The 23,326-nt window shown below is 38.2% G+C and overlaps 1 protein-coding gene across 1 annotated transcript in view; it reads left to right on the top strand.

The window, feature by feature from the left end:
- Positions 1-4,099, top strand: part of LOC122805546 (phospholipase A and acyltransferase 2-like) — a 479,339-nt gene extending 475,240 nt beyond the window's left edge. Inside the window, exon 5 of the mRNA XM_044075762.1 lies at positions 3,735-4,099. Coding sequence (XP_043931697.1) covers positions 3,735-3,851 — 117 coding nt within the window. The 3' untranslated portion in view covers positions 3,852-4,099. The remainder of the gene's footprint in view (positions 1-3,734) is intronic.
- Positions 4,100-23,326: the final 19,227 nt, after the last annotated feature.

Genomic DNA, 23,326 nt, shown 5'->3' on the forward strand with positions numbered 1-23,326 from the left:
GACCCAGGACCGAACCCTGTAGGACTCCACTCGTGACTGGTCGGCAGTCTGACTTGGAGTCAGCTACTTTCACACTGTGGGTTCTATCTGTGAGCCAGTTTGCAACCTTCCTGGTGATATACGGGCTGATGCCTAGCTTACTGAGTTTTTCTATGATTCCTGAGTGGGGAATGGTATCAAAGGCCTTGGCCAGATCAAGGTAGGCTGTATGAACCACATTGCCTTCATCCACAGCTCTGGTGACTGACTCAAAGAAGTCGACCAGGTTGAGCAGGCATGCTCTACTCTTCACAAAGCCAAACTGTGTGGGATCCAGGGTTTGGAGAGTCCCAATATCCTTGTTTATTAGGTCCATGATGATATGTTCCGTAGCTTTGCATATCAGACTCATCAAGCTAATGGGGCGATAGTTCCCAGGGTCTGTAATTGCTCCTCCTTTGTGGAGAGGGATGACTGTAGCAGTGCACCATTCAGTAGGGACAAAGCCTGAGGTGAGGCTGTGATTGAACAGGGCACACAGGTGAGGTGCCAGTTCACTCTGTAGTTTATGTAGAACACAGCCAGGGATATTGTCAGGTCCCATAGAAGCTGTATTCTTGGCCTTGGACAGTGCTGTTTTAACCTGTGCAGCAGTAATAGTGGGTGCCTGGCAATCTACTGGTATTGTGATTGGTCCTTTGGGAGGTAGGGGTAAAGTTGGCACTGAATCTATCGGCCAGTGTATTGGCAGTATCTGTTGGCTCGGTATAGGAGGTACCATTGTGCAGTATCTCAGAGCAAATCTGGATAATTGCCGTGGAGATTCTTTACATAACTATAGAAGGCCTTGTGGTTGTCTTTAATTTCTGCTGCAATTCTGTTTTCATAGCTTGCTTTAGAGGATTTGATGAGGGATCTCAACTTTTTGTTGTGGCTGATAAAGGAGTTTTTCCAGTCTTGGGGCTTATGCTTCCTGATTTTATGTGGTAAGTTTCCCAATCATATTTGAGAAAGCGGTGGCTTAGTGGTAAATTGCATTGGCTATGCTGTGCAGGCTCCTGGGTTCAAGACTTGCAGGGACTGTTTAATTACAGGGGTCCAGGGAAGTATATAGTGTGGGAAGAAATAGCCAGGGAATTGTTATGGCTAGGCTTGTATAGGCCCTAGGGCCGATAGCCTAGTACCAAACTATGAACCTATAAGAAGTTGTGCAATTTATTTATCCATGAATCACACACAGTCTTGCTCATAGCTTTCTGCATCTCCAAAATGTGAAACACTGTGTCTGTAATAGGGAATGTGCACTAACAAATTCAACTAGGAAGCTCACAACATAGTTAAATGGTCTACTTTATACTTACAAGAAGTTATTTTGAGGAATTAACATGATTCAGTATTTACCATGGATATAAGTTAAAAAATGTGTTTGTGTGTGTGTGTGTGTGTGTGTGTATATATATATATATATATATATATATATATATATATATATATATATATATGTTTGTGTGTGTATACACATATAGCTATGAATGTATGGTGAACCCTTCCAATGCGAAACAGTGTGAAATGTACTTTTTAAGACTCAGAATGAAGAGCACTCACTCCTTGTACAGAGGCACAGTTTACAGGTATTAAGCGGCCTTGTTTGCTAAACTAAACTGCAGTAATGGGGTGGGGTGGGGCTTATACACAATGGTTGCACTGACTATTTTTAATTGTTTATTGCTGGCTTCATCACGGAATTCAGCATGTGCTACTTATGCTGCACTGCCTGTATTTAATTGCTCATTGCTGGCTTCGTCACTGAGTTCAGCATGTGCTACTTATGCTGCACTGCCTGTTTGTAATTGTTCACTGCTAGTGTCATCACTGAGTTCAGCATGTGCTACTTATGCTGCACTGCCTATTTGTAATTGTTCACTGCTGGCTTCATCACTGAGTTCAGCATGTGCTACTTATGCTGCACTACCTATTTGTAATTGTTCACTGCTGGCTTTGTAATTGTTCACTGCTGGCTTCATCACTGAGTTCAGCACGTGCTGTTTCACTTTTTTCTGTTAGGAGCTATGTTTTGCCCTCACTGGCAAGGTGAAGTGAATATTTATTTAATCACTATCTGGTTTGTGTTTTCTGTTGCGTTTGTGCAACAAATAAAACAAACCAAAGAAGTAATGATGAAATGAATATGTGGGGTCCCACGATAGAACTTATTTGCCCTAGCTGCTCGAATGCTAGACTGTTTCTCAGAGTAAACATGCTATATGCAAAATAGGGAACAGCTACTTACAAGATGTTTCATGGTTCTTTACACACATACATACCTCTCTCAGTTTTTTTCTCAGACTTAAGTCTCAACTGTCTTTAGGTCCTGTTTGATAATACAGACATTATAAATTATAAATTCATACTCATTGTCACAGCGGACACTGGCAGTGATAGCTCAGAAGAAAAATGCATCCTGCTTGCTGTTGTATGTGCCAAGTGATATTGATGCAGACCTTGTTGGTCTATTAAAATTTCTTCTTCTCCTCACACACTGGCATACAGAAACTGCTAATTTGCTGTGGGGGTGGGCTAATGTAGCTGTGGCAGCTGCAATTACAGACAGACTACAGGTGTTGAACTCAGGTCTGTCAGTGTACTACCAACATTACATTTTAGAATTGGTTTCAGCTGTTTTTGACCAATTGCAAGTGCAGTTGGAACAGCTTAGGAGTCAGTGCAGTGTAAGTGTTTGTTCTCTGTTTACTCAGAGAGCAAACACTACATAGAGTGAAGCATATAGAGAATAGTAAAAAGAAAATAGCCCCCCTTACACTGCATGCCAGCCCAATGAGGCCACCCGGAATACCCCTGTTATAATCCACCGCTATGCACCATATTTTCACTTAAATGGATGCAGTAGTCATAGCAGTCCTTTGGTATGCTGCTCCCATATCCCTTGAGGATAGCTTAGTACTGCATTGGTAGCAGTATCTCGCCTCTCAAAATTGAACCCCCATTATGAAAAAATTAAATGCATACCTTTTGCTTATGCCTGTACTGAATGTGGCTAGTGAAGACCTGCAGAGATTCAACTTTTACCAGTATGTTAGCACTGTTGAAAAAGAATAAAAACACAAGCAGTGAAAAACGGCAATAAAAAACGAAAAATTTACTGAATGCTCAGGAGAAATAAGTGAACCAGAAGCTTTAGCGTACCAAAACTTTAATCTCCGCTTTCATCCAAAATGGAATTCAGTGAATTTTTCGTCTTTGGCTGTTGAAAAAGAATTAGTGCCTCTGTATGCTGGTAGATTAATGTGAGTTTATTATGTTTTTGTATAAAATGTGGTGCTGTAGGAAATACAAATATTTTAGTCTTTCAGAGTAGTCAGTGGAATAAGTACCTGGAGTAATTAAAAGCGAAAAGATTGCTTGGAATAATTGCGCCATAAAGGGATAGACTGGCTAGCCTTTCATTATATTTGTGTATTTTATGATAGTTTTGCAAAAAATTATTTGCATTTGAGGTAAGCAGAACTTAGTGCAAAACTAAAAACTGCATAAAATTGTGCTTTTGTTCCAAATTCCTAGAAACTTTCGGTATAAAACATATTTAGCGGATAAAGAGATATTCATCAGTAATTATTATGTGCATAGTTTTACTAGTGGAAATTATTCATTTATTAAATGGTTCAAAAAATCTTTTTTTACTTGTGGCAAAACTTAATATTCTGATTATTACAAACTTTAAAATTGTGTTTTTGCAGGTTACATCAGCATTTGCAACAGCGGCTGCGGTAGGAGGTATGCTGGCACTGTTTGGTGTGGCTGCTTACATGGGAATGTCTCACAAAAAGAAACGAAGACAGGATGAGAGGTGGTAGCATTCTTTACAACTGTACTACATACCATCGAAGGAATAATGACTGCAGAGAGACTTCTGCTGTTTGTGCTGATTGCTAAAATAAGTAAATAAATAACATTCAATATGGATTCAGCTCCCTGACTGACAAGAAAATAAGTGTTTATTCTTCTTAACAACTTCTTAATTAGGTAAAAATGTAATGATATTCCATTGTTTCTTTGTCTTCTTAAAATACATGTTGTAAATGAATAAATCCTTCAGAAGATACACAGACTGTCTCCCATATCATTTGTTGTATAGCAAGGGGACTTAAAAAAAAAACATTGTTTATAATGTGTTGAAAGAGTAGTTATGTTGTTCCCCAAGACTAAGACTGGAAGTTGTAGTTTGTAGTTGAATGCTTTCATTGTTAAGGATATTCAATTTAATAAGATTACAAAGTAAAGTAACTATCCAGTCCTCTTATTTGATCAGGTAGGAAACATGGTGCCTTGTGAAGCAACATAATCCAGTTAAGCTGCTGAGGCATAAAGCTGGAGATCCAGGTTTGAATCTAGTCATTGTATAGTTTCATAATGTGTGCGAGTGATTTAGACATATAATTTTCCTTGGTGTTCACATTTTTTCTGAAAATGTGGTTTTAGATGATCTGTATTTGTTTATTTATTTTCAATTTTTTTAACTAGCTCGAGCAGTGATCTCATGGACAATTTTCAGATTTGTCTTAGGTGAATATACACAGAATATCCTCGATGACAGTAAACACTGAAATCAACAGTAAGTAAAAAAACGGAATTCTGTGACAGATATCTTGAATATTAGATTACAATGTGAAAGTCAAAATAAGCATTTACAAAGAGAATATCCTCAGAGAAGTATTCATAGATTCATCGATTGTTACTAGGCTAATGGCCTGGGGACCTTTCTAAGCTTAGCCAAGTGTTCCCAACGAAAAATGATGTCCTGTATCCAAATAGGACATTGAGGTCCAAGCATTTATAAGCCACTTCTGTCCATAAGGGACTTGGGTGCCAGGCCCGGTGTAAGTTTCCTATTCCCCATTCACTGGTGTAGGTTGCACTCAGAGCTGTCAACATCTGAGCACATAAAATCTGGGCAATGCCAAAATAATGGGGGGGCAAGCCCCCCAAAATAGGGATACATTTTAAGTATTGCTGTTATAAACTTAGGAAGTTGGTTGAGTAAAAGGCCTTGTGTTATCATGCATTTTCTGAAAGATATAAAGTCTGAAACTCAAATGCTTGTCATTATTTAGTGAATTCAGTCCTCACTGCTTTGCCACAAAAATCCAGAAAATCACACATTTTATGAGGAACAGACCAAAAATATGAGGCAAAAATCTGGATATTCAGTGAAAATGTGGACAGTTGAGAGGTATGGTTGCACTTAAGCTGGGTAATAGACAGAGAAGAAGTGTAGGATAAAGAGCAGAAGAAATAAAGTGCTGTGTATGGTTCATACAAAGAAAGTGGCTTGTGTGAAGAGGCAGAGGAGCCAGAAATTATATTTGAAAAACGAAATAAAGCAGGTGCTGTTGAGTATAGGGAGCAAAGTGCTTTTCATGTGAGGTTATCTGTTTTGAAGTAAATGAATTGTTTAAGATCGTGTCTAAGTGGTTTATATGAAGTGTACTTGGTATAAAATGATAAACTAATGTACCCAGCATAGCAGCTTGTGTTATGTATATTTAACTGATATCTAGAGAGAAATGGGTATAAAGCAAGTGACATAGGGCAGGAAAGTTTGGGTGGCAGCATGTGCCTTCAATTACATGTGATCCTATTTTACGAAGACCTTATGTTTACTTAAAAACATATAATATAGTATCTTATAAGGCCCACTTGACCCACCTAGTTTGCTTATTTTCTTGACTACTGGATAATCTGCTGCTGTCTGTCAGTCACTATCCCCGTCCTGGTCAGTCATTCTATTCATTCCCCATCACTGGTACAAGAGTTGACTGAGAGGGGCTTTCATTTAGACAGATTATCAGGCGTGGTTTGTGATTTTTTTTTCTTGTCGCCTTATCCTTCCACACACTCAGTAAAGCACCAGGTAGGGGACATGCAGTGGGATGACCGTGAATGATGGCCAATTACTTCCATAAAGGGGAATTCACTTAAAGCAGCCCTGCCTCCCTACCCTGATGTACAAGAGGTGATTTCCTAGACCTCCACCAGTGAAATTGTATTTGTCCAGTGTGTTACCAAGTGCTCGCACCTCTCCCTGCCTGGTTGCTCCAGTGTCATATTTGCTAATAAAAACCCTTGTTGCCTAGGTCACAGTCATGGCGCCATCCTCCCGTGCTTTTCTCTGAAAGGGTTTCTTTAGGTTACAAGTCTCCGCTTTCATTACAGTTTTGTGCTAAAATGCTCTGGGTGGAAGAAAACAGTTATTCTTACTTTGTGCTTCTTTGTTTTACATTCATTTTAATGACTTACAATTATTTGATTGTCAGTAGTTTCTGATTGGCATTTCAAAAACTAACAACTAACAATGTTATCTAAATCCTTTTCCTTTTTGTAGATCTTCTTATGTCTTAGAAAGCCAGTAAGGGCTGGTTTGAGGAAGCAAACAGTAAAGAAACATTGTCCAAGATCTTTTTTTAATTCATTTGGTACTGACAACTGTCTGACCCTCCCCCCATCATATCCCAGAGTCCCCTCCTCACTCATCCTCTTCACTTTACCCCATAGTTGTGCGAGTTACAGTTTAGACCACGTTACTGGTGGAGAAATCATTAGTGCAAGCAGCTGGGAGAATTGTGCATAGAGGAGAGTAGGGTATCTGAATTTGATGTTTTTGTGAAAGCTTCAGTGAGCTTTTCTGGGTATGCTGTTGTCACTGTCCTGCCCCACTTCCCAGTGTACATTACATACACTTATGCCTCTGGACTAGTGCCATTGGTTTCCAACAATCATTGCTTGGGTCTAACTTCTTTCCCTCTAATATAGGTGAGATGGCAGAAATATTATTCCATGCTATCCTCCCAGCTGATGCATCTTAGATTGGTAATAGAGTTGCTTGAGCCGCAGTCATGGTTCTACACCATACAACTGGCAAAACTATGTAGGTTACTGCTGCAGGGCTATACTACTATTCTGTTCTACATGAGCTTTGTGGCATCTTTCCTTATGTGACATCTTCAAGCTGTATCAGATGTATCTGCCATCATCTTTCAATTGTGAACTGATGATATCTTGGGTTCAGTCACCCAGTGACTTCTAATAATTCAAAATTTGTTTCTTTTAGCTGTCATTCTATGATTTTCTCACAGCTGGAAGTCAGTGTGACAGGTCTGACAGTATGCCTTGCTTCTGCTCTTGTGAAGAGGAGTCACATCAGACATATCCCAGTCCTGAAGAACTTCATGTTACTTTCCATTATTTGTTAAAAAATAGTTGACCTCAGGTTTGCTCAAAAAATTGTATACTGTCATTTTAGGCTCCATGTTTTTGAGCAACTTTAGTTTAAGCATGCCTTTTTGGTCTCTCTTGTTTGTGAATAAGTTGCAATCAACACTTATGTTGGGCTCGACTGGCTGAGTTCGCTAGGCCAATTTTCTTCTTTTTTTTTTTTTTGAATACTTGAGAAGTATTTACTCAGCAGCCCTATTTTTATCATTCCTTCTAAGGTCGTTATTCATTCATCATCTGATACCCTTTGTATCCAGTTCAGGGTTGTAAAGTAGCCAGAGCTTGTCATTTTAGTTATCAGTTTATTTTTACTGTTTCCTTGTCCTTTGCTTCCTTATGTGTAAAAGGTTTTCACTTTATTTTGGATTGTGTTTAATATTATAGAATCTTAGGATTATGGGTGGTAAAAGGCATTGCATTTACACAATTTATACCTTGACAGTATCCACCTTCAGACTGAATCTTATCTCTTGAGAAGGACCAGGTCAGTTAACCTGGAGTCAGTCTGTGACTACCCATCCAATCAGCCAGTTCCTGCTTGAAGGGAAGTAATATATATTGCACTATTTAATTTGCAATGGGAGGCTCTTCCAGAAGTGGGGAAGGTGCTGGGGAAATGAGCCTATCTCTTCATTTTGTTTTATTTATCTTCTTGTGAAAATGTTGATCTCTGGTTCTAATATTTGTGGGGAAGTTTGATTTATGGAAATACAAGAGGTTCAGAGCCACTAGGTCCCTAATGCCTCAGAAGGAAAGGCAAGGCATAGATCTCTCTAAAGGAGTCTCCAAGATACTGGATACAAATGTAGAGATTCCAGTCTTTCCATACATCTCAGAGTTTTTAAGCTAGTGATTTTTTTTAGTTGGGAACATCTGGGGTCTCTCTGACTGCTTTATATGGTTATTGAGGTACATCCCAAAGTGAGCATTATATTCAGAAAATGGACTGACCATTGCTGAACATAAGGGGACTATGACCTCTTTAGATGTAGATTTTAGCCCTTTTGTGATCATCTACACTTAGTAGGACTTTCTGACCACTGTAGGTGCATGATGATCAAAAGAAAGAGAGCTATTCATGTAAGTTCCAAGGTGTCTAACAGTATGTGTATTTTGGAGAGAAGTGTTTTTTATGTTGTTTGCCGGGGGAAGGATAGTTACCTAAATGCAACAATATTGCACATTTTAGTATTTAAGTACACTATTAGTGCACCAGATATTAGTTTAACTTCTTGCTGTGAGGTTTGGGTGTCAGAGGGTGGCTTAACAGTAACTCCCAGATGTTCATCACATTGAGCACTTGCAAAGCTTCAGGGCATCTTCCATGCACCTAAACTCTTAGGCATTTTAAGCTGAGCTGACTAAAAGACAAGTTTGGGTGCAAAGCCCTTCAGAGCTTTACTGCCACTGAAGAGTAAACTCCTCTGAGGCTTTTGAGGATCTACGATTGGTGTGTGCCTCTCTTTGCTGACAGATAAGTTCCCTTTGGGAAAAAAACTTCAGTTTTCTTAAATTGTGTTGATGTCTTATTACTTTCCTCTTCAGGAGATTCATTTTAAAGCTAGGAGTGTTATTTAATAGACTGTCTTGGGACTATAATGTTCTTTTAATTCCATGCTAAGACACATGTTATTGTCAGTTTCTTCTTGTCAGTTAAAAAGTTTTGCATACTAAATGAAGATTTATTTTGTGTCGAAAAACTGTATTTGTTTTTGTTATGGACTACGCTAGTGTTTTAAAGTGTTTATTGTATTTTTCTTGTCAAAAAATTAACTTTTGTGGAGTGGTAGTTTTACCAGCATTTACTGCTTGTCTTCCCTGGGAAAGAGGCACTATGTTTGGCTTGGTCATGGAACAGAATACAGGTCCCATGGCCAGTCCTTCTTCCAACCACAAAAGGAAAGGGTTAAGCAAACAGCCTTTGTCACTTACAGCAGGCTAGCAATTTGCCTCAGCTGCAGGTGGGTGACTCTGCTATGGCCATTTGTACCTCAGACCACTCGTCTTTTAACTTGGATCCCTCTGGTGTAGCACCTACAGCCACTGTGGACCGGGGGTTAGCCATGTCCTCTTTGGCTGAGGGAGTCCCCTCAGTGGGCAAGGGAGAGACGCTCTTGATCCTGGATGAGGGAACAGGGAAGGTTTCCCTGTTGTGTCAGATTGCTGTGCGCATCCCAGGAGAAGCAACTGCTGCCATTAGTAATATGACTGGCCCCATTTTTCCTGTCAAAAAGAAACAGAATACCAAGCATGTATCTACTCCTACTCAAATTTCTATGGCTATAAGTAGTTTACTGGGACTGGTTCAGTGTTTATTTCAGGCTGCTGATCCTACTTGTAAAGTAGTTTCTGTCTTTTTCTGAAGAGATTCAATTTTCTGAATCTGAACAGGAAGATGCCACAAAGGATTCAAGGTTTTGTCCTCAGATTTCTGATTCAGACTCGGAGAAGAGCTCAATTTCCGATTCATTTGAGATTATTCTTAGAATGTCAGTGTTTTCAGTGGGTAAACACTGAGGTTTCTCAGTCCCTCAGCAAATACTGTAAGTTATTACAGAAGGATTTTCCAAAACCAACACCCATTCCTTCTGTCTTCCCTGCTTTAGAGGATGTGTCTTACTGTCTGCAATTTTTCTGATAGTCAGCCATCTGTCTTTAAAAAGGCAGGTAGGACATATAAAGTTACTCTGTCTGAAATATTTATACACTATTGCCAAACCTGATCCAACAGCTATAGCCTTAGTTGATTCCACAGCTGCTTTGTACTTAGTTCATTCCAATACTACTCTATCGAGTACAGGAAATGTATTGATAAGTAAGGGGGAAAATGTATACTTCTGCTACTCTGATTTTCAGAATTTTAAATAGTCAGGCTCATATGTTAAGTTTGTTCTGACAAATGTTTTATCTATAGTTTCTTATTGTGAAGAAAAATCTTCATTAAATAACTTAGTTTCTTCTATTTCAGAGGTCACTACTCATAGTTTGCAGTGTGTGTATGACTCTCTTGATACTACTTCCAGGACTGTGGCCACTGGCACTGGGAGGTTTGCTTGGCTGCATTCTCAGAACTTCCCAGATATAAAAATGAAGTTTTAAATTTTGTCTTTGATAGAGATTTAATGTTTGGCCTCTTTGCTGCTTTGCTACAGAGGTGATCAAAAATGTGATGAAAGGGGCAAGGCGATCCAGGGAATCTCAGATTTTTCAGCCCTCCGTTTCCAAACTGTCCAAGTGATTTTCTTTTTCCTCATTCAATTTTCACGAAAAAAAAAAAAAAAAAGAATAAACAGCCTCAACAGATTTCAAGTAAACAGATGTTTAAGAAGAATGGCAAGGGAATTCAAAAAGAAGTCTCAAACATTCCAAAACCAAGGACAGCCCTTCAAGTCTGAATGACTATTCAAAACACCTTGTAACCTGACCTCCCATCCTAGCCTCCTTTCTCTTCCAGAAAGTTTGAATTTCCATTTTTTTTCTCTTTGGCAATGGATTATTTTAGCCAAATGTGGTCTGAAAATCATTCATCAAGGTATAGATGGCAAGGGGAGGACATTCCTCCTTTCCAAGGGGTCATTCCTTATCCTGCAGATCAGACTCTCATGTTTCCAACTCTTCTTCATCACATATTGTCCAAAGGAGTTGTAGAATTAGTTCCTCCTTCCCAGGTGGGGAAGGGGTTTTATTCAAGAATGTACCTAGTGTCAAAAAGAAAATGGTTTGGGACCAGTTGTGGATTGCTCTTTCCTAAACCTGTTTGTGATAGTGCCCAAATTCAAAATGTTGTCACTTTACAACCTGTTACCTCTTCTTCCTCTTTCAAGCTTCTAGGTAACACTGGACTTAAAAGATGCTTATCTTTACATCCCTATTCATCCAGACTTCAGATGTTTCTTAAGATTGTCTGTGTCTGGAAGACTTTCCAAGATTGATGCCCACAGATCAATGCCTTAACTTCATCTCTTCCTGTGTGAAAAAAAATGAAACACAAGGGTCAGAATCCCTGCCACTTTTAGTAAACTCAGTTGTTGGCTAATAAATACACTGCCTAGATGCCAGCAAAAAATAAATAAATACTGAAAGAAAATCAACTTGGAAAAAGTAAAGAGAAAACACTGACTGGGAAGAATACTACAGCTATTCAGCAAAAAACAGTTTAACCTCTGGCTTTCGGGAAGGCATGACTTCTAGTAATCTAGAGGAAAAAATAAGCCAAATGTGCTCAGAGATGATTAAAATAAAAGAAACACTGAATGAGTATATGAATTCAAATAGGATATTCTAGAAAAAAAATGGAAGAAGCTTAATACAGATATTCAGATGAGATGATAAAACTGCAAAATTCAGAAATAAAATGAAGAAAATGCTGGCTGAGTATGAGACTGCTCAAGAAGAGATGTCTCAAAAATGGTAGAGTTTAGGACAGAGCACATACAGAAAATATGATCTTGAGTGGATGGGAAATAGAAAGTTCACCCCGGGGATCACTCTAGTGGCTCTACTTGATAGAGGCAGTGGGAACTAATGACAGGTGGCACAATGCTAGAGCACTTCTATGGGCTAGGCGTGTAAAGGCCCCAGGGCCATTAGCCTAGTACACACCTATGAACCTATGATCAAGGCACTCAACTCTCTTAACCATCTTTGTTCCCCAGAACCCCTTCAAGTGGTTACAGACAAAACAGTTATGTGGTACATCAGAAAGCAAGGGAAAGCCACACTGTACCTCCTTTGCAGACTGGCCTTGTTAATTTGGGTTGTAGCTTCTCAGTACAGTCTCACTCAGTAGACATTCTACATTCTATCAGAACAAAATTGTATGGCAGCCAAGTCGTAAAGGACCATGGCAAGCTTCTACAGATACAAACTAGATCAGAGAGACCTTCCAAAATTTGATCCATCTGTGAGGAATTCCTCAAATAGACCTGTTTGCCTTCTCTCCGAACAATCAACTGGCAAAATTATGTTCCAGGACTCCTTGCAAGAAGGCCGGGAATACAGATGTCTTTTCTTTTCTTTGGACAGGAATGGTCCTATATGCCTTTCCACTAATATCCAGGGTACTTCTGAAGATTTAAAAGGAACCTCCAAGATCATTGTGGTGGCTCTGTTCTGGCTCAGTCAACTGGGGTTCTCCCTTCTTTTGGAAATGGCTAAGGGCAATTACCACAAACTTCCTCACAGACTGGATCTACTCAGACAAGACCAGATGTGTTTGATTCAACCCAACATCAATCATCTTGAATTGACTGCCTGGATGATAGGTTCTTAATTCCTTTTAGGCACCTGTTTTCTGAAGACTTGCAGCAGATACAGATGGAAGCAAGAAACTATGCTATTAGAAAATGATATTTTATCAAATGGAAAATGTTTTCTAGTTGATGTCCACAACATAACCAGCACCAGTTCAGGGTTAGATGATCCCTGGTTGTATAATATTTATGGGAGTTGCTATCCTATGGCCTTTCTTATTCCTCTATCAAGGTTCATTTATTGGCTATTTCAGTATGTCTTCCAATAGATCCCTCTATTTCAATCAGACTTGTGTCAAAATGTTCTTGAAAGGGGTTTTGCATAAGAGATCTCCTAGAAAACTGGCATCCCCTCATTTGGATCTTAATTTTGTGTTACAAATGCAATCACATGGCCCATCTGACTGGCTTAAGGTTCTTAACATGGAAAACATTTTTACTGATTGCTCTGACCTTTGCAAGAAGGGTATGTGAGTTGCAACCTCTTATGGTGAGTCAGCCCTGTCTTATTTTCTACAGGGACAGAGTTTATTTGAGAACCATTCATTTTATGCCTAAAATGATATCTGAGTTTACTTTAAGCCAAACTATCCATCTCTCTTTTCTTTCCTGAACCTAAAAATAAGGAAGAAATGATACTCCACACCTTGGATGTCCAGAGATAACCCAGCTACTATCTTGATATAACTACATTTTTCAGATCTGATCAATTTTTCATTTCTTCTTATGGTAAGAAGGGATAACCTTTGTCAAAACATACTATTTCCAAATGACTGTCTAAGGCTATTACCTTTTGTTATAATCATCATAACAAATATATTCCAGGCAGGGTCAAGGCCCACTATACGAGGGCTTTTTTGGGAAGAGTTGGGTTGTAGAAGGATTCTAGAAGTTGTTAGGTGGTCCTCTGTACATAGTTTTACAAAGCACATTAAGCTTGAGTATTTCTCTAGGGCTTGATCAAGCTTTGCTAGGACCATTCTTCATAGAGTTCTGGATCCTTTTCTTTCCACCTCCCAAATAGAGTTAGCTATGTTAATATTTTCTTCATTCATATATTACATAAAAATGTAAATAAAATATGTATATAATACAGAGAGAGATATAGAGATGGATACAGTTCAGCTGCCACAGCTGAAGTGCAGTCAGTCAAGTTATCACATTTTCAGAAATAGTGTCTTATTCTAAGAAAAACTAAGACAGACTGGGAGTGGTCAGTAATAAAAAAGATCACAGCATGCATTTACCATTCTGGAATCACATGTTGTGTAGGGTATACCAAGAATGACAATCAAGTTAATTCACAGAATAAAGGGTTTACAGTTACAGATCTGGTAAACATTTTTTGTGTCATTGATTTGTTTAGCAGACATTGAGACCTTTGAATTATGGTAATAAAGTGTTGCAAATGCATAAATAATATATTGATATAGACAAAGATAGAAAAGCATTCTCAGATATTAAATGTTTTGCTAGTTTACAGAATGTAGAATTTAGAGTCAATGCTACACTTTACAAGTGACAGTACAGTCAAAAGTGCAGGTCCCATGTGAGAAAAGAGTGCAGCATAAATGTTAAGGCCACAGGTTCAAATCTTCTGTTAAAAAACTTCACATACTTGTATAAAGGACAGACAAGTAGAGTCCAGAAACAAGTCAGTTCAACTCTAGTAATAAATGTGTATATGTAGACAGTTCAAGATTGTATATATTTCATGCAGAAATTGCAGTTTTCCATGGACACCAGAGACACAGACATATGTAATTGAGTTATTAGATTACAGGCCAGCTCAGCTAGCTGAATTAAATACAGTACTGTATACCATAAAGCAACATGGTTGAGATCATTTAATATTATTAGTGACAGTTTATGCAGTAACAGTTCTTACTATTTATCAAAGAAAATTGTAGACAGCAATGATAAGTCCTTGCAGCATTCAGTAGTACTGAAAAAGTTAAATGATGTCAGCTAAGGAAAGAGTGACATATAATGTAGCGGGTGGAGACCTGCCCACTGAAGAAACTCTTTTGTAAATTATGACCTGAGGGTCACAGAGTAAAATCAGAAAATTCATCAGTTAAGATTAATTTTGTAAAGGTGCAGAAATTCAAATATTAATACAGTTTCAGATTACTATTTTCGTTTCATTTCAGTTTAGGATAGAGAAAAACATTGCCACTGATGTTTCAGTTTGATTTAATAATAAAGGTACAGACTTTCCATTTCACTGTAGTACATTATTAATTCAGTTTCAGACTTGAAAGAATGCTTTTATTAGTAACATAGGTCTAGTTCATTGAGTACATTATCAGTTTACTTACATACTTACAAGAGTTTATTAGCAGCATATATTTATTTCATGCAGAGAATGTAAATAAAGTCAGAGCAACAAGCAGTGCCATCAGTTTATAATTGTTAAAGCTGCAGATAGTATTTTAAGGACCTGATACTGCTTTTTTGTGCTTTGCAGATATTGCTACAAAAAGACATACTGTCAGTTTTGGATATGTAAATAATTTCCAGGATGATTTTCCAGAATGCACGTTTAAATATAGTAAAGAAAAAATATTACATCAGACACCCAGCCTTGCACAGGAAATGGGAACGGGAAGGTTTGTAAGCCCCAAGTGTAAAAGAAAAGAAAACTCTGGACTTTAAGGCAACTCTTCCAATACCTCAGCAGTGACTGGGACAATGCAGAGTAAGGCCTAAACTTGGCAAGAGCTGTGGTGCACAACTCAATATCTGCAGAAAGACAATATTGTTTTTTTCTTCAATATTTGTTTAAATGTGTTTCAGTTACCTAAATTCTTTAAAGTTAAAATGTGTATACAAAAGATTAGAATTAAAGGAAGTATGCACATTTTTTTATGTTTTCAGACAATTGTTTAACAGTACTAGTTTTCAGTTTATGCTTTTATTTGTGTTCAAATGATACTAACAGAAAAAGGTATTTCTTTACTAATAGTTTAGTTTCCAGAATAGAACATTTACCTGATTTCACTTTGTTTTTATCTGTTTTTAGGTAACACTGGCAAAATGTATTCCTTTAGTATTAGTTTAGTTTCACACAGCTATTTTAGATGTTCAGTATAAATATGTATCACTTTAGTGTAAATTTCAGTCAAGTATCAAAATATGACATTCATACTCAAATTATGAGTTTAGTATAGTAAATTTCAGTCAAGTATCAAAATATGACATTCATACTCGAATTATGAGTTTAGTATAGTGCATTTCAATCAGATTTCAGAATATAACATTCATCCTCAGTTGTACATTTGTAACAGAATTATTAGACAGTTTTCAACATGCAGTTATATCACACTTCCCATTATTCCATCATTAGTCTTAAAGGTAAAGTGACATAATTATTTGTAACCAGTTTATTAAGGAAAGTTTTCTAAAGAATAAGTAGTAATAGTTATTTAATATACTCAAGGCATAATAGGTTAGACTTAATTAGTTAATTCATTTACAGAATACAGTGCACATTACCTAATACAATAGACAGAAAGTTATAAAGACACTGACAGGATATACAGTGGTACAGATCTGAAATACAGAAAACATATGTTTTAGTAATGGTACATAAATATTTAAAGGATATTTAAGACGCAAATTTAAAACATCTATTACAGCACATAGAAATTAAAAAGGGGAATAGACAAGATTATAAGTAACAAATCTATTTGAAGGTTTACAGACACAAGTTAATACAGTTTATGGTAATTATCCTTCAAAATACATATATCATAAGTGTGAAAAACAGAGTTTATCAGTTTTAACACGTTAAAGAATTGCCCATTTATAATTAAATCATATATAATTTTGCGTAGATTATATAACATATAGCAATATATTTTATTTATTTATTTATTTGCAATTTGATTACCAGGGAAGTCCACTGGGCCAAATTGACCCATTTTCAGTGGAGGCCTGGGGAAAAAAGCTCCAAGATGCATTATACAATTTAGACACAACTGATAGTATTAAAGATCTTATGTAGAATAGTTACTCATAAATGCATTCAATATCATGCAAAGTTGACACATTCATTGAGTCTGTGCAGTAGTGAGCTGGAGATAGTCTAGGTAGTTTGGGAGTTCGAGCCAGTTCAGGGATTGTAGGGTTAGGCAGTCATGGGTGGTAATTTTAGATTTAGAGGCAAATTTAGAGATTTTGTTGTAGCAGTTTTCTACTTTAGAGGTGATAGAGGAGGACAGGTTGGTTAGGAGAGGGGCTTCGTATAATAAGGAAGGAAGAAGATAAGTCAAGGCCAGAATTTGCCTGGTAGAGTTGGAGAGAAAGCAATTATTCCTAAGCAGCATACCTAGCTTTTGGTGGGTTTTCTTAATATTTTGTTGAATATGAATATCAAACTTGAGGTGTTCATCTACAGTAATGCCAAGCAGTTTGGCAGAGGGGACTACTTCTATAGGTGAGTTGGTTTGACTATAGACCTTGAAGTTGTTTGTATCATAGGAGAGGGTATTTGTGGGAGGGAATAGTAGAATCTTTGATTTATTTGCATTGAGAGAGAGGTGGTTTTGGCACATCCAGTTTTCAGTTGTTGAGAAGGCAATTTGGGTTTTAGTCAGCAATTCAGAGAGGTTTGAGGCAGAGCAGACTAAGGTTGAATCATCTGCATATTGAATGATTTTTAGCATCAGGAATAGCAGTGTGAAAGTTATTGATGATGTTAAAAAGCATTGGCCCAAGGATGGATCCCTGTGGTACATCAGTTGGGGTAGGTAGGAAGGAAGAGATGGAGTTCTTCCATTTGACAGCCTGTGATCTGTCTGATAGATAGCTGGAGAACTAGAATAAAGCATTATTTGAGAAATTAAGATGACAGAGAAGGTGCTTGTGGGGAACAGTATCAAAGGCTTTAGACAAATCAAGTAAAACAGTAGAAACAAAGTGGCCTGAATCTCGGGCTTGATTGACAGTTTCTAGGAAAGAGAGTAGAGCAGTTATTGTGCTATGGCCTGGATGGAAGACATGCTGGGTAGGAGTGAGAAGATTGTTTTGGGTCAGGAAAGGCTTAAGTTGGAGATGGATGCATTTTTCTAGGATTTTGGAGATTGGTGAGAGCAAAGCAGTGGGGCAAAAGTTTGAGATGCTGGCATTTTTGTCTCCTTTATGAAGAGCAAGAATATAAGCTGAGCGCCAGAGTTTGGGGACGTATGATTCTTTTATGGATCTGTTGATAATGATGTTGATTGGGAGTGCAATGCCATCAGCAGCACATTTTAGGAAGGAAGAGGGAATATTGTTGGGAGCGATAGAGCAAGGTTTAAGTTTGGACAAAAGTTTTTTATAAAGTTAATGGAGATGGGTTTGAGTTCAAACAGATAAAGTGAGTTAGAAGGGGGAGAGTGTAGAGCAGTTGGGTTATTATTGGGAAATGTCTTGGTGAGGGTAGTAATAGTGTCTATGAAAAATGAGTTAAATTCTGAGCCTAGTTCGAGATCAGATTTACTTGGGTCAGGACAGGGATTATTCTTGGAGCCTGGATTGAGGAGCGGGTTTATTGAGTTCCAGAATTTTTGGGTTTTTTTTATTGTTATTGGACTGAAGTTTGATATAGTAGGATTTTTTTGTCTTTGGTGATTAGTCATTTTGCACGGTTGTGGAGCTGTTTATATTGGCGCAAGGTATTGTCCAGTTTATTGTTTTGGTAAAGCTTCCATAGTTTGTTTCTGTGCTGCATAATCTGTTTTGTCACTTTGGATAGTCAAGGAGCAGTTTTAGTTTCTATCCCTTTGTTTCTTAGTGGGGCTAGTAAGTTTAAAGTATCAAAGAAGACAGAGTTGAAGTATTCTATAGCCTTGTCAAGAGGAAGGATGTTTAGAATTTGCCAGTTCATTTGTTTGAAAGTATTTGTGAAAGTAGTTAGGTTGAAGCTACTGAGATTACGAGTTTGAATGTGTTGATGCTGGTATGAGGAGGAACTAGTTGAGCGATGCATGAAGGCTGGGAGGTGGTCACTAAAGGTATCAGGAATTGTGCAGGAATTGGTTATTTTATTTGGATCTGAGACTAGGATCCAATCTATAGTGGATCCGGGAGGGTTTATTTTGTTAGGTCGAGTGATGGAGAGGATTATTTAAGTGAAGTTATAGAGTTTAATGGATAGGGAGGGAGAGGGGCAATTGATTTTATTCCAGTCAATATTCGCATCACCAAGGATATAAGTTTCATAGTTAATTTCAGTAGAGGCCCATAGCAGAATATGTTTGAGTGTAGAGATATTGCTACCAGGTGAGATATATAGGGCAATGATGCAGATATGTTTGTTTATTTCGTTTTAGAATTCTAGCAGTTAGTTCAGTGTTCTGGAATTGAGGAATTGGAATTTGGAGGGGAATTAAGGTAAGAAGGCTGGAGTAGACTAGGGCAGTGCCTCCACCTTTTTTATTTAGTTGGTCATTTCTGAGACAATGAAATCCTGGGGGCAGAATCTCAGAGTTGGAGATAAAGGGCTTGAGCCAGATTTCAGAGATGGCTAAGATATTTGGTTGGTTATGGCTTAACCAAGCTTGAACTTGGTGTACTTTAAGACTTTGTGCATTAATTGTAACAATCTTTAGGGTGTTGAGATAGGAGGAAAAGGGTAAGGGATCAGTGTTGTTAATAAAGGATGTAGGGTTAGGATGGATATCACTAGCTTGGACTATGTTGTTTAAGGAGATATCCTTTAGCCATATTGGTCTGCCAGGCATAAAATTTGGTAGATTTTAGATTGGAGCAGGTGACAGTATCTTGACTTTAGAGGAGAAGAGTTTAGGGTGGAGTAGGGTCAGAGGGTTGGGCTGAATGAGGGAAGAGGAGATAGAGTGAAAATGGGAGTAAGAGTGAGGGAGAAGGTGGGTTTGTATGGTAGTTGTCTTTGTAGGTGGTATTGGACAAGCATAGGTGGAATAAGAGGTAGCATAGTATAAGGGAAGTAGGAACAGAAAGAGGAGGCTGGGGGACTGAAGGGTGTGATAACTTGAGGAGAACATGTTGGAGCAAAGAGAGAGTGGTATGAGTGGTGAGGAAAATAGAGAAGGCTATGAAGAAGAAAGGGTTTAAAATGTGATGGAGGTATTCTAGAGATTTAAGGAAAGAGGAGGGGACTATAATTATTGGGTGGAGTACAGATTACAGAGGTTAAGAAGGATGGCTATAGGTGGGAGGAGTAATGACGGGGAGCTGGTATTGGGTAATTAGGCTGAGAGGGTGGGGTAAGATAGGAATAAAGCTAGGAGTACTGGAGGTGGGTGGAAATTGGGGGCAGGCTAGGGGAGCGGAGTGAGCCCGTAGGGCGAACGGAGCGGGAATGAACACTAGAGGTGAGTATGGCAGAAAAAGTATCAGCAAAGAGCAGTTTAAAGGCTGTAGTTGGGAGGTATGAGCTAAATATTTCCAGCCAGAAAATGAAGGCTGCCTTTACAGAGGATGGTTTAGCAGGGGAGAGAAGATATTTACAGTCTAAGGATATTAACTCATAACCAACTTTTTGTGAAAAAGTAAAACTTGGGATTATAAAGAATATCTAGGATTTATAGTGGTAGATGCTACCACCAAATGGTAGAAGGAGATAGCAAACAGCAGGGATAGTTGGGACCAGTCTTAGGTTTAAATATATTCTAGGGTAGTGATAACAGGAGCGGGAGAGGGCAAACAGTCTATAATAGGTGTTAGAACACACACACACTGGAGGGCATATTAACTCTATAGATATTACATCAAGTCTACATTTAATTAGTGTTAAGCAACATACATTTACACAATCTTGTTGGGGGGGTCTTCTCATTAGTATTTTTCCAAGTATCAGGCAAGCTGGCCAATTCAGGGTGTCGTCAGGTGATGGCCAGAGGTATTCCTTTTGTGTTTAAAGCAGGGAGGGAGCACCCGGGATGGATTACTGTAGAGGAGAGGGAGACAACACTGAATTAGTTAATATTGCAGATGTAGAGGTGAAAGTTAGAAGGTAAGGGATGTTTAGAGAAAAAGGGAGGGTGTACAAAGCACAGTAATAGAGGAAAGGCTATGGTTAGATGAGGCTAGAGCAAGTATGTAGAGGAAGATTAGGTTTAGGGGATTAACATTGGAAAGCAGCAGACTTTATGCTATGAACAATACAAGTTAGGCAATATAGGCTCTATTAAGTAGAACAAAACATTCATTCAGCAGTTCAGCATGCTATAGGTGACCCTACTCCATTTGAGAGGACAGGGTTATACAGCAGTAGAGCCAAATATAAGCAGCAGAAAGCAAGGGGGTAAATGATAAAGTAATACTATAAAATCTCTAAACAGTGCAATATATAGTGCTCAACAGACTAACACAGTAACTACGATATGTTCATGCTGTGCAATATCTTGTGCTGAACAGTTTTCAAAACAATATCAAAGCACAGTTTTCAAAACAGTTTTCAGAACAATATAAAAGCCATGTGATGCCTTATAGAGATAAATGGAAAAGAAAAATAGCTGCTAAGCCAGTAATTAAGCTAAAGGCTCTAGTAGGACCATTGATCCACCTTGAAAGAGAAATAAAGACCTTCAAAGATGTATGTTAATTGGCATCCTTTTAACAGGACATCTGGAGAGCAGACTAGGCCAGCAAAGTGCAACAGTTGAGCCCTGTATACTCAGACTAAAGTAAGCATAATGTTTGTTCATTTTAATTTGCTAATACAGTTTGATTACTTTTATTTAAATGTAAATGTGCCTGTGTCACAAGTGATAATTCAATAAAGGTGTTTAAAAAAAAAGTTGAGACTTCAATACAAACAGACTGTAAATGTTCAAGTGACACCTAGAGGTCAAAATTAAAATTGCAAGTTTATTTACCAGATAAAAAATATTAAATATTGCTTCCAGTAATCATTATAGTATCATTCACAGACCATATTAATATATTTATAAAGTAATTACAAAAGTAAATCCCATTTCAGTAATTTCAGAGACAAGTATTATGGAATAAATCCTACATAAATACAGTTAGTAAAAAATAAGTTATGTTCTTACCATAACGATCCATCTGTGTTGTTTATCCTCATTCATTAATTAATTACTGATGGGTGTCGGTTCCATCCTTGGAACCAAATCAGCCATTAAAACAAGCTTGTGCCACCCAAAAATCTCTTGAGCTAAGCTTTTACCCACAGTGCCCCTCTACATTACTTCAGATCGAGTTTTCCTGTAAGGAAGAAAGAAAGAAAGCAGAGGCTTTATCTGAGCAACCTTCCTATCATACGTTAGGACCATATCTGAACTTCCAGGAGTCTTTCATGGGGGATGGCGGGTGGGCTGTAATGATTGAATGAAGATGAACGACACAGATGGAACATTATGGTAAGAACATAGCTTCTTTATCTGATGTTTTTAATCTTCATTCCTTCCTTACTGATGGGACAGAGTTCCTAGCTACTTTGTTTCCTGTGAGGCCCTATGGAATAACATTCATGAGTACCACTGAACCAAAGGAAGCCCTTCCCCTGGAGACCATATTCAATTTGTAATGCATGATAAAGGTATGAGGAGTGGCCCATGTTGCTGCTGCACAAATGTCATCCATGGAAGCCATTGCATGGAAGGCAACAGACGTTGCAACCGATCTGGTTGAATGCACTTTGACTTTAGATGGTAGGGAAGTTTTGTTCCATTGACAAATAAAGCAAATGCAAACTCTCATCCATTTATATAAAGTAACTTTGGAAACAGGTATTCCAATCTTGGTCCAGAGAATGATACAAATATCTGGTTAGATTTTCATAATGATTTAGTTCTGTCAAGATAAAAACATAATTGTCTATGCATGTCAAGCAAATGTAATGAATATTCTCCTTTATTAGAAAAAATTGGGAAGAAAACTGGTAGAGCAATCATTTGATTAATAATCAAGTCAGAAATAACCTTGGGTAAAAAGGAGGGATGATACTCTGTCCTTATGGAACACTATGTCAGGACGTTTTATGCACAAGGCTTGCAGCTAAGAAATTCATCTTGCTGAGGTAATGGCCACCAAGAACAAAGTTTTCCAGGATAAGAATTTCAAATCACAATTGGCAGCATATTCAAAGGGGGGGGGATACGAGTCAAGGATTGTAAAACTAATGTCAAACTCCAGGGCTCGATCGCTGTTTGAAGGGAGGCCTAATGTGTGTGACACCTTTCAAAAAGGTTTACAGAGGCGGTGTCAGATCAAGGAAGAGTCCTTGAAACCATTATGGAAATTGGAGATTGCCACCAAGTGTACTCGAATAGTTGAAGGTGCAGCTCCTGAATGAAGGAGATTAAATAAATAAATAATCTAACACCATAGAAAGCGGAGCTGAAAAAGGATTTACTCTTTTTTACGAGACCAAATTATGAATCTTTTTCACTTGCTTAGATAAAGTTTCCTGGTGGATGGTTTATGGGAAGCTGGAAGAATGTGGCAGACAGGGGAGGATATATTGCTTTGTCTGGCAATTACTGGAAATGGAGGAACCAAGCTGTCAGCTTGAGGTTCGATATATTCGGGTGTATCAACCCCTGTGGATGCTATAATGATGCTGGATTTGGATTCAGAGTCCATGGTTGATGTACTAGATGAGGCCAAAGAAAGGGAAACCAAATTTGTTGGGGCCAGTAAATGCAATGAGGATTACTCTGCTTTTCAACTTCTTTAAGAATTGCAGAATCAGAGGAAGGGGAGGGTAAGCATAAAGGAGTCCCGTGGGCCAATCGTGTACAAGAGCATCCCTCGGGGACTCCCTCTGCAGGGAAATTAAGGCAAAGTAGCTGCTGCATTTGTGATTTGCAGCA

The sequence above is a fragment of the Protopterus annectens genome, chromosome 6.part1, assembly GCF_019279795.1.
Source record: "Protopterus annectens isolate FY-2018-M chromosome 6.part1, PAN1.0, whole genome shotgun sequence".
Classification (NCBI taxonomy): Eukaryota; Metazoa; Chordata; order Ceratodontiformes; family Protopteridae; genus Protopterus; species Protopterus annectens.